Below are 12,195 nucleotides of genomic sequence, written 5' to 3'. Positions count from 1 at the left end.
ATGATGACTTACTTAAAAACTAGAAAACGTATGTGAGCCAGCTAGGCTTTGTTCCAGCTGTTGTGTTTTCCAGTTCAGCTTCCCTACACACCTATGTTCTGCTGCCTGCCATTTCAACAGTCTCTGCTATAGCATTATTCCCTAATAATGCCTTTCCTAGGCACAAACACAAGCCCAGTATGAGAACCAGAGACCTCTAAAAGAAAAAAAAACAAAAAAAAAAAACCAAAAAACACCACACCCAAACCAAATGTAACTATACACAAAAAAAAAGAAGATAGGATAAAGCTTTCTCTCACAGCACAGTGCACCCGTATAAGAGCATGAGGCTAACTGGAAATAGTTACGTTTTCTAGCAGGCCATAACACACTAATGTTGACAATATTTTGGAATAACTCGTTCTTTATTTGTTACCATTGTAAACATCTCTTTCTATTACACAGACATCACAGTTTACGTTATTGCTTTTATATTGTGGAAAACAGAAATTTCTATTAGTATGCAGCTATCTAAGCACAGTGTGATAAGAAGAAACTGCCCACACGCTGTCTTGGGCTGTCTTTTTTTTTTTTTTTTTATTTCCCTAGAGAAAGACAATATACAGACTGGCACAAGAAACATCAGTCCAAAGATTGATCACCATTGTACTACAGCAACACAAAACAAGTATGACAGAAAGAAACAACAGGTTACATCTTTACCACGCATTCACTAGCAGTATTTTCAAGAATACTGACTGCTGAACTCCCATCTAACTAAATACAAACTTTTTCATCACGGTAACTCTTAAAACAAGGCTAACAGTTATTTTTGTGTAAAACGTTTGTTACTTAAACTAGGATGGAAAATCTGGAAAATGAATGCTTGGGGCTTTGTGTGTGTGTTTAATTTTTTGTTTGCATTTTGTTTTGTTTTTCAAAGAGTGAAAATCCAAAACTATTTATCTGAGGTGCTTAAATTGGCCCCTCTTCCTATTGTCCTTTAGGACAAAACACCCTATTCTTTACACTGCTGTATCAGATGACAGCAGCACAAACTGTTTAAAAACATTCTCGGTTTCCTTCTTCCTAAGTAGCACTGTCTTCAACTCACTTTCCAATCAAGTTGGTTACTTACGGAGCACTGTGTTTACTTATTGAAGGACTAGATTTTACTTCTGCCTGTGGTAAACTTCTACTTATCTTCAGATTAATTTGTTCATGGAGGGGCACCGTGTTTCAAGCATACACTAAACAACAAAAGTGGAGGTAGCTTGTTAAACAGTTGCTACAGGAACAACAACAACAACAAAATTTAGAGAACCACCTTGTTGTCTTCAGTTTTAGATTTTTTTTTTTCCTAAAATTACTATTGCATATAAGCTTTCACATAGTGAATGCTTTAAGGAGGCAGCAAGTTAGAAAACTAACAGTACTTGCAAATTCTAATAAGATAATACATACTTTAAAACATGACAGTTAATAAATAACAAGAGAATTTACTAAGGTTTTAGGACTCTCAGAATCAGCCATGAGCAACAAATTCTGATGTTAAACAAATTGATTATATCAACTTGCAGAAAGGTGGCCTACCTCCATTTTGAATCTTCCATAACCTTAGGATTGTCACCCTACAACAGAGTTAGTATTAAAATACCGCTGACTAGTAAAACATTGTTCTTCCCCTCCCTAAAAACAATTTTACCATTTTCCATATATTTTCTAGCTACCACCATAATACAATTAGCCTACCACTGGTGCAAGAGGGACACCCAGTACTAGTCTACATATAGTGAGTGACGTCTAGACAGGACTGGCCTACTTGGTCGTACAAAACTACATGCAAATTCTAACCGTTTACTGGGAAGGTATATTGAAGCCTAACATAAACATTCACTTTAATTACTACAGGCAAACTAATGCATTCCTGTGTATCATCTCACTCATCTGATGAAGGTTGGTGTTACTTTTTTTCTTTGTATACTGCCACAGTTTAGTCCCGGCTCACAGTTTGATTTTTTAAAAAAGAGAAAAACACCAAAAAGCTAATGAAGATGCATCTCACATTGGGCTCAATCTACATTCTACAATAAAATGTCTTCAGAGTGTGATAGGAAATCTGAAACTTGATGGTTGGGCTTTAAAAGCTTCAGCAGTAGTTAAATGTCAGTCTGCTAGTGAACAATGAGCCAAGTGAAAGTTTCAAGGCTGTAAAGAGGAGGGCATAGATTATTTTTGCACCTGTTGTCAAAAAGAAAAAAAGGTTGCAAACTCTAGCACAGGGGAGTGTTTCAGAGAGATGTCTCAAGCGATTTTGTTAGTTGCTTGCAAGCAGTAGATGAAGATAAAGAATGGGATTGCCCTTCCTGATGCTGCTGCTAAACGTATTGGGGTCACTTCTGAAATTCAACATCAGTCTCACATTGCTTGCTAAGGAGATCTACAAGCAATAGCAAAATGAATGAAGGAAGACAAACATGACAGAAGCTGGGGCTAGAGAGTAACAGACAACTAACCTCTCTGCCACTGGGAAAGAGTCCACTTTCAGAGCTCTACAGCAGGACCTGAATCCCAGAACACTCTCCACAGGATCTCAGCTTTTTCAGTGGCGAGAATTACAGGACTGAAGTACCTGGGAGTAGCAGAAGAACTAGGCTTCCTGTGGTCAGTTTTATATCTAATCTAGTCAGTTTAGCTGTTCAGCTTACAAGCCATGGCATAACCATAAATACTCTCCCTACAAGCATATTCAAGTCACTTTTTTTTTTTTTAGTAGAATAGCATCAACCCAACACAGATGAGATGAACCCTTCTCCACCCTGCACGTGTTAAACTTCAGAATTGTTTAACTCTCGTCTATACCTAAGGTATCATAAAAAGGAAACAGAACTGCATTACCTCCTACGTACATACTGTCTACCCTGGTCAGGAACTTTCCCATAAACAGGAGATCACCAACATTTAAGGGATCAAGAGCAATCGGGTGGATGCAGTGCAAGAAGTCACTAGTTACACAATACAGACTCACAGAATTACTGAGGTGGGAAGGTGCCTCTGGAGACCACCTAGTCCAACCCCCTGCCCAAAGCAGGGTCACCTGCAGCAGGCTGCTTAGGACCATGTCCGGTTGGGTTTTGATTATCTCCAAGAAGATGTAATATTACATATTATAATAATACATTTAATACTTATGTAGTGTAACATCACTTATTACAAAAAGGGGGTTGTCTTTTTTTCTTCTCATGTTCAATGTTTGTATTCTTCAGGAATCTCTTCATGATTAGTCATTGACTAGAAGTTAACTAATTTACCTGAGATGATTAAAAAAAAAAAAAAAAAAAAAAAGGCATGAAAGCTTCTATTAGCATACAAATTTTGTGCCACTGTGTGCTATTTAGGTATATCCTGAAAGAGTCTTTCCCAAATAACTCAAGCTTCTAAGGCTACGATCTGGTTACAGAATCAAAATAAAACAGTGATTGAATAAAGCAGAAGGCACTTATTTAAGAGTAGGTTTTAGAAAATGAAATGATGGTCATACCAAATCTGTTTAAAGTTGCTTTAAGCAATAATCAGTCACAATATAGATATTTAGCCCTATTGACTAGATTGTCTGAGGTTGCCAAGATTAAGGAACATGTTGCAGTTGCATCCCTTCCATGGAAAATACATCTTTGTTAGAGACTTGTACTCAGGTGTGAATTTATTTTCACAAAATAGGGACTGCAGTTGCAATAAAGGTTTTTAATGGCTGAACTTTATAAAAGGGCCAAACTACCTCTCTTGTACTTCCCACTGAGAATACCCCATTAGCTGCTAAGAAAGGGCTGACAATGGATACAAAGTCAAGCAGCCTGAGCAGCTGAAGTCAGATTAGAAAGAACTGAAATTTTTTACAGTAGGAGTATTTTTAGAACGAGTAGCTTTAGTTTGAGGATCTGATCCTCACAATGATGATTTGTGGTTCCTTTTGTTTGTTTGCAAACTAAGCTTTTTCCAAGCATCAGAATTTGCTGGTACAAATCCAAAGATTAAAAAAAAACTTCCTTAGCCAGAAGTAATTTCTGGTAAGTACACTAGTATATTGATGGATTAAGCCTCTTCTCCAAAATCATAAGCAACTAATACATTCCCTTCATGGACCTCTTCATTAGAGAAATTTAACACTGACGAGTGAATGATCGACTACGTGTACAGAACAAGAACGCAGGAAGTCTAAAACCAGAGTAATTTCAACTAAAAGAAGCTTTTAAAAGACAATTAACAGTCAAACCTATTCATGGAAAACATGATGCGTTATAAATACCTGCTTCATGTTCCTGCACCAAGAAGAATAAAAGAAATTGTGAAAGCAAGTGATCCAGAGGCTCTTGAGATTTGTGGGTTGTTTTTTGTGTTGGTTTGTTGGGTTTTGTTTGTTGGGTTTTTTTGTTTTTTTTTTAAAAAGGCTGTCCTTTGGAGAATAGCATATAAAGACCTGTAAACAGAGGTTGATTGTCCAAGCTTTCTTAACTGAATTTTGATTATTTTTTTTTAAATGTAAAAAAGAAAAAAATTTCTACTGTTAAACAGTTTTTGGTGAAACAAGCAAGACTTCTGTCCAAATGCATAATTCCACTTTTGATGCAGAACCTCATAGACAGCAGAGGAGTTAAGGTTTCTTTGTGTTTTGTAAGGTTAGTATCGCATCACAATCCAGTAGAAGTCCCTTAATTTTTTCATGGAATTTCTCTCTGTACTGGTTGAAGTGCATAATGCTTTCTGGTTCTTCTTCAAACCAGAACTTGTCAAACTCATAAACCAGATAACCTGTGAAGAAAATAAAATACAGATCTGCAAAAATGACCTCCACAATTTTCTGCCTTGATCTAGCTAGACCTAGAATGATCCTCTAGACTCTATTCAATCCCTTAAAGTAGGGACTGTCCCATCCTGGTCAACAGCAAGCTTTTGGACACTGTAATAATGAATAAAAAAATAAATCTGCAAATACCAAGTTCTCAGACTCCAGTCTCTAATATATAGAAAGCCACCCAAATTTATCCCTTAAATGTACATTTCTGTAGCACAGTGTTTAAGCATCAGGTGCGTTTCCAATACCTGATCCAGAAGATAAACAGCTTGCTCTGGCAAATGAGAAAAGAGTGGAAACGCACTCCAAAAAACCTAAACTCTACATTGTAGGCCTCCCCCCGGTAGTAGTCCGTACTAAAGGAGCTACAGATACTTACAGTAAAACTGATGGAAGTGCTCCATCTGTGGCAATCCAAAGACCATGTTGTACAGATGAGACCTCAAAGCACCATTCTTAAGTAAGCTGTACGCCATTTCTGTCAGATTGATTCCAACTATTGCATAAGAATATCTGCAAACACCAATCATAGGTCACATTTTACCTTATGAATCGAAGGACTTAAAAGCTTCCCTGAAACAGTCTGCATTAGGATAACTGTAAGAGTCAATTTTTCCTATGATACTTGTTGACAAGCTGACTCCAGCCTACAGACCGCTCTTTCCATTCCCTGGTGCATACAACCATGTATGTTATTTAAAAACGCTAGTTTCCTATACAATAGTATGGCAAATGCCTCCATTAGGCAATAACGAGACGGGAAGGCTTATAAACATCGACCTCAATTTGCTCCTTTGAAATCATTAAATCTGCTGGAATATTAAAAATCAGACATCAAAACCATTGTTACAGTATAAATGGAATGGCCATCTCAACCTGTTCTTCCAAGCTAAAAAAAAAAAATCTGGTTTTCTGTTGCATGGTATAGAAAGCACTACAACAGAAATTCTTAAAGGACTGTTAAAACAAGTGTTTCTGGGGGAAGGGAAAAATAAAAGGATTAATTTGTGTCAGTGATATGGGTATTTATTTGAACTAAATGTCTCGGATATCCTATTTGTGACCTAGTTGCACAAGGTAATATTATTTACAATTGAAGTCATGAAAGCCTCCCATTCTTGGTAGGTGACTGAGTTAACTGGGGACTAGATGGATCAGATGATATACACAGGTTTACCAGCTTTCTTCTGTATCTGACTGGTTTTAGAGTGTATTTCCCTGTAAAATGAGCTAAATGTTTTAATATGCAAAGTTTTACAAAATGAAGTTGAACAACAACAAAACATCTATTTTTATATACTTATTACAGAACAGAAACCTAGCAAAAAAGGGACCTTAAGAGATAATCTATACCATCCCAACACAACATCAGTAAGAAGGCAAAACGTAAGTATTCATTTCTAAATCTAATCTAAGCCTATTACAAATAAAGCTAACTATGATGTTAAAGGTGTTCACTGTGTTAACCAAAGCTGGTATTTTGCAACATTTGTGTCTTAACAAGTCTATTCTGAGATGGGGGCGGAAGGGGAAGCTGCAGATAGTTCCCAGCCTGAAATTGATTTCTGTGTTCTGTTTCTCACACCTTTCTACTTTGGCCCTTTTTTCTTCCTTTAATGGAAAAAATCACAAATATTTTCCTCTTTATCTTCAGGACCATACTTGCTCTTCACATAAGCTCTTACACAGAACAAGCCAGAAAAAGTCATATAGAGACTTACCCCAGCTTTGGGTGATTTGAACGAGAAAGGATCTGACGAGCTTCATTGGTGTAATGCTTACTAAAATACCTGTCAGTTTAAAACAGGATCTTCCGTTACTTTTTAAGTTCTTATTAAAAAAAAAAAAAAAAATTAATGTGTTCAACATCAAAATGTATAGCTTTAAACTAAAGCTGAATACTACTCTGTACTGAAAAATGGCACAAAATGAAAACCAAGGAAAAGGTAGCAAATTAAATTCTATTCAGCATGAACTAACACAGTAAAAAAAGATAAAAATCATCGTGATCTGAACATCAAATATTAAGTTCACCCAAGTCCACAAAATACCTTAGCAAAGTTATGCAAACCTGTTTATTTTTCATTACAGTAATGAATTCAGGAATTTCAAAAGCTTTCGACAAGTTACTTTCTAAGTTATAACCTGTCAAATCTATCATATGACAACAAAAAAAAATACAGTGTCTTGGGCAACTTTCTGTTCCTCCCCTCACTTGTTGGCCTCTACCCAACCACACATTTACAGATGCGCAGCCACTAGACATGTTGACTTTTTTAGAAAATACTGTTTTCCACAGTACAGAAGCCACCATTTCTATTTGCTTCTAATCAGTCTTTATTACAAATAGCACTAACTAGAGAAAATTCATAGATATTGAAAATTAATTACAACAGAAATTAAATACTTCTTTTCACTTACACCAGATTCACTAACCCCAGCAGGCCCATTCCTCTGAAGTCTGTTTTGGGATCATCACCTTGGAAGCCAATGTCACACCACTGCTTGGTGATTCTGGCCTTCAGATTCTCATGAGGCATCAGCAAATTCCAAAGCTGCACAAATATGCTTCCATGTTATGCACAGCTGCTAAAGTATTCCAAGTCACATAATTCAGAACACTTGCTGCTGCACATTAGAAACCATTCACCAAGGAATAGGATACAATCTGCATGCTGTTCTTTTTCTATTAGTGTCAATCTGGAGTCATACTACAATGGCTCATTTCAGCAATTACTAAAATTATTACATTTAACATTAAATGCGGTAATTTCCCTTCATGGGCAAAGCCACTGTATCAATACTAAAGAAACAAAGACTTCTTTCACTTCAGAAATTAATTTAGGCATAATTTTATGATAGGACAGCTATAAACTGAAACAAGTGAATGCTTACTTAACGCGTCAATGTTGGGACTTGCATAGCAAGTTGAGATAATTATGAAATGCTAAGAAAGTGACAGGCTAATATATTTGCACAGTAGAAGCTATTTAAAAAAGCCTCAAGCAGTATTATATTATTTGCTCGCTCTTATTTATTGTTACCTAAAATACATTACTGATAGTTTTAATCTTCCAGCATTAAACTATCCTCTTTGACATTGACTGGGATGCAGTAATAAGAGAACCCTAGTGTCTTTTTTTTATTTAGTAATTACTGGTTTACAAAGTTAGACATGTGCATAAGGTTAAATATCTTTTTAGTTATGATCCTTCAGTGACCCATTACAAAATTATTTTGCTACTTATATGTTGTTGTTATGTGTGATTTCACACAAAATAATCCCAGTGCAACTCTAGTTTACTAATTTGCTTTGATGTTGTATTTTAATGCAACACTTCTATAATGGCTTAGCAGTTCACAAGTAGAAAAGAGCTTTAAATAGGCCAGCTGGTAAGAATACTACCAATAAATTAAGTTCATTCAAGCTGTTGGACTTGGAGGAAAAAAAACAAACAGCTTTTGTATTTAAAAGATTATTTTCACCTCAATTAACTGTTCCTCGTGTTCTTCGTTATCTGAATCATACGGGACCTTCCTCAGATTTTCCACATTCAAATAAAGTTTTTTATAACCTGATATCTGCAGTAAGGATATATGCAGATTTGTCTTAAACCTGAAATAATAACAAAACACCACACAGAAGCTATTAAAGAGGTGTAGTTAGCCATAAATTCTTGCTTGAACTACCAGATAAGACCCTTCTTATGTCAATGCAATGTAAACACTAGAATTAGGAACTGCTTTATGTTTATCCTTCCAACTACAGCATATTCGTTAAGTATACTGCTATATGGATCCTATTTCTACTTAAAAAAAACCCAAAAACCTCTAGGTGATTCCAGTGCTGCACAGTCAGGCCCTATTCATTTAAATTATGGAAGAAAAAAAATAACTTGGCTACAATCTGTGATGACACAAGAAAACTCCATATATCATCCTGGCCCCTGTACCTTCACCTACCAAACTTTTTGTAAGTCTTAAAGTGAAACTTTGTCAGAAATACCTACAGCTTCAAAGCAGCATTTCATTAAACTTTAAAAATGTTGACTATTCACAATTTTTCCTCTCAATTGCTCATAATTACTTATGCAGATGAATGCAAACAGTAATCAAGCATCACTATACTCTCAAATATAGCTAAGCAATTACATAGTTCACGTAATCAACCTATGAAATAATCATACTACTTAGAAACAAGGAGTAACAGAAGGGACTTGCAAGATAGAGGTGCAGTTATCCCAAATCCATGTCAATTAAAATTTTGCAATTTATTTTCTAGAACTGAAGAGGACATAACCATACCTTATTTTCTAATTTCATTCTAAAGATTTATGCTGCATGGTCTAAATATTGTGTCACTTTAAGCAACTGCAAGAACACGCCAAGAAGTCAGAATTATCTGCCACGAAGAACTTATGTTCGGGCTCCAAACGTACCCTGTATCCTTCTGTTCAATTTTCTTTTCTTTCATTACATCTCTAACACACTTCTCCACTTCAGCTTCCTCAACATGTACAGCATTTCTTAAAACCTAGGAAGTTAACACAGTAAAAGACTTCATGAGGAATGCAGAAATCGATTCTCTACTTTATTCTTATTTCTCAACATTTGTATACCTGCCATGTTTGTATCCTTTACCATATGAGGAGAACAGTCAATTTATTGCAAACATTTACAATAAATGGGCTCAAATCACATATAAAAGATCTGCCATAATTACATAAAACCATGATTTGTAACTTTGTCAGACTGTAAACAACATTTACATGGGAGTCCCCTAAAAAATAAAGAAAAAGCTTGAGAGTTGCCTAGTCTAGGCTCTCATTTGCTTTCAAATGCCAAATTGAAACATGTTCTTCCTAATCCAATTGAAAGAAACGTAGCTATCAAGGAGCAAAAGTGATAAAACTTCAGTAAGGAAATAATACTTTGCAATTAGGACACAGTGAACTAACGAAGTTGAAGTTTCAATGCTGGGGCGAAACAAAAGAACTTACTGTAAGATACTGCTATTCTGCAGTCTTCTAGAGTAAAGGGCAAATACTAGTAATGATAATTATACACTGCCCACCTAAAATCGCTTCACAATAATTTAACTTCATCTTCTAAATTTTTTATGGTCACAATGCATTCTTTAAGGCAATTCATGCTAACACCAAAGCAGCTTCATTTCAGTAAAGCAAAAAGTTAACTTTTTAAAAACTGAACATTAATATACTTGATATAATCATTTAATTAAGAGATGCTAAAAGACCCACCCATACTATCCTCTCCTCCAACAAAGACGCTTGTGGCAGTTACTAATATTCTCTCTCAACATCACACTACAGTGATCAGCTAGAAAAAGGGAGAATGCAATCACCTCACTGTCTAAAGAGGATAAGTTTTGCTCAAGACATACAAATTTGAGGGTTTAAAGTGTTAGCTTACATCTAACTGCTACAGAACAATTGGAATGAGCTTGTCAGTTAAATGTCTACCCGCAAACTGGCATTACATTTTTTTTTCCACAGTTCATGACACTACTGTATATACTGCATTTAATCGATTTATCCGTATCATTTATCTATATCACACTTCTGGTTTCTACAAAAACAGCAAGAGAGATTGCTGTGACAGGGAGAACTGACCCTCTCCAAGAACAGAAGCTCTGTGTAACAACTTGTCTGACTCTCACTGCTAAAGAGCAGGTGATCTTTCAGAGAGATGGAAACAAACATTTGAAGGGACATGGGGTTATTTTTGAGAAACCTTGACTAACCCTAGCATACAGAACCCAAAATGCTGTTCTCTCCTCTTTGCCTTTTATTCCTCTACTTTCCTCCACCCTCAAAAAGTAAATGCACGTGTTCTTTCCTGGGATCTGTCTCTGAAAGAAGGTTTTATTACAGTTTAATCTCCAGCATCTTTTACCTTATTCTTTGATGATTCCAGCGAATGTTCTGCAATACAAAAAAAGTAAACATCACAGTTAAATTGAACCGAATTGTTTTAAATAATTAACAATGGGTGTTCTTGTGGTGTGTAAGCATTATAAAATTTTGCATCCCTTTTATACATGTAATTAATCAAAAATTACTTAATCTTAAAATCAACGTGTATCAGGTAACTGAAAGTCTTCATTTACACAGATTTATAATCTTCGAGTACAATGCTGAGAATAGACTTGGATTTTTTAAAACGCTGATCAATCACATGTACAAAAACAAAGACGTATTTGAAAAGGTGTCAAGACAAAAGCACATCTTTTGATATTTTTTCCATCCTTAGAACTGTTTTTGCGTTTATTACTGAGGAATAAGGACGTAAAGTCACCTCCTCAAGCTATTGTTAAAACGGCAAAAACTAGAAGTAGTTTCTTAAATGACTATTTTGGATCAAAATTCTGCATCAAGCAGAACTGTACATTTAATCACTTTTCCTCCCTTCACCCCCCCAAAAAGTGCATTCCTGTCTGTTCTGAGTGGCTTTTTTAACAACAGGACGGTAAAAAACATACACAAAGTGACGGGAAAACCCTGGGGAAAAATACAAGACTTCCGATTCACTTTTTTGAAGCCAACTGGAATCACCTTCGCAAGCAGGCAAGGCAACTAGCTCTGGCATTCCGATTTAAAATTCTCACGGAACAGCCGGGAAGGAGGGAAGGGTGAAAACGCGGTGCAGGGGAGGGACACCGCACTTGGGACAGGTACTGGTTTCCAACCACTGCTTCTGACGAGGTTCCTAAAGCTCCAACCCAGTCCCCTGGCTCGGCACCCTTCGTTACCTATGCTCAGCGTCCTCTGCGCGCCTGCCTTCGAGCCCTCGAAGACGCGCTGCAGTTCGCATTTCCGAGTCAGCAGCCTCAAGACCCACTTCAGCCAAAACCGAAAATAGTTGCTGTACAGGAACCCCCAGAAGTACACCAACATCTTCTGCGTGAGGAAAGCGAGACACCCCCATCACCACCACTGCCCGCCCCCGTTAGCGGGAGGGTCACGGCGGCGGCAGCCCCCGCCGGCCGAAAACACCCTCCTCCTCCTCCTCCTCCGGGGGTCGGGGGACAGGCCGCCCCCCGCCCGGCACCACCACCGTCGCCCACCACCACCCCAGCCCGGGTCCCCCTCAGCCCCGCGCCGCCCTCATGAGCCGTTAACGGTCAGCGCCCCCCCCCGCCCCTCACCGCCAGGGCGGGCAGCCCGCCGGCGCCACGCCCCCCCGCCCCAGCCCCGCCCCGCGGTGAGGGGAGCGGACACCTGCCCCGGCAGCGCCGAGCGCCGCCGCCCCGCGCCCACCGCGGCGGTGGTGGCGGCGGCGGCGACGGCGACGACTTAGGGGTGCCCGGTCGCCCCCCGCATCCTCCCGCCGGAAGCCGCCTG

The 12,195-nt window shown here is 37.9% G+C and overlaps 1 protein-coding gene across 5 annotated transcripts; it reads right to left on the bottom strand.

Annotated features, from left to right (window-relative positions):
- Positions 1-385: 385 nt before the first annotated feature.
- On the bottom strand, positions 386-12,195 carry ELMOD2 (ELMO domain containing 2). Of its 5 annotated transcripts, none has more exons than XR_008239430.1 (10): positions 12,073-12,195; positions 11,604-11,751; positions 10,748-10,776; positions 9,271-9,365; positions 8,318-8,447; positions 7,253-7,386; positions 6,553-6,621; positions 5,211-5,344; positions 4,286-4,788; positions 386-3,290 (listed from the first exon to the last, which is right to left on the bottom strand). XR_008239430.1 is itself a non-coding variant. In XM_052815912.1 (9 exons), exons 2-9 carry the CDS (start codon positions 11,746-11,748, stop codon positions 4,631-4,633), a joined length of 894 nt encoding a protein of 297 aa, XP_052671872.1. In that variant the 5' UTR covers positions 11,749-11,751; positions 12,073-12,195; the 3' UTR covers positions 386-4,630. The 5 variants fall into 5 exon arrangements, 3 of the variants coding, with proteins under 3 accessions (XP_052671872.1, XP_052671899.1, XP_052671879.1); XR_008239431.1 differs by having other exon boundaries at positions 386-1,229; XM_052815912.1 differs by having other exon boundaries at positions 386-4,788.

This window comes from Harpia harpyja, chromosome 2 (assembly GCF_026419915.1).
Source record: "Harpia harpyja isolate bHarHar1 chromosome 2, bHarHar1 primary haplotype, whole genome shotgun sequence".
NCBI lineage: Eukaryota > Metazoa > Chordata > Aves > Accipitriformes > Accipitridae > Harpia > Harpia harpyja.
This window is presented reverse-complemented; position numbering and strand designations above follow the sequence as displayed.

Excerpts from the sequence above, each read along its gene's own strand:
- ELMOD2 (XM_052815912.1), bottom strand. The coding sequence starts at position 11,748 with ATGTTGGTGTACTTCTGGGGGTTCCTGTACAGCAACTATTTTCGGTTT. Across the intron at positions 9,366-10,747 it reads TGGAATCATCAAAGAATAAG|GTTTTAAGAAATGCTGTACA; the intron begins GTAAAAGATGCT and ends TTAACTTCCTAG. Across the intron at positions 4,789-5,210 it reads GCACTTCCATCAGTTTTACT|GTTATCTGGTTTATGAGTTT; the intron begins GTAAGTATCTGT and ends TTTTCTTCACAG.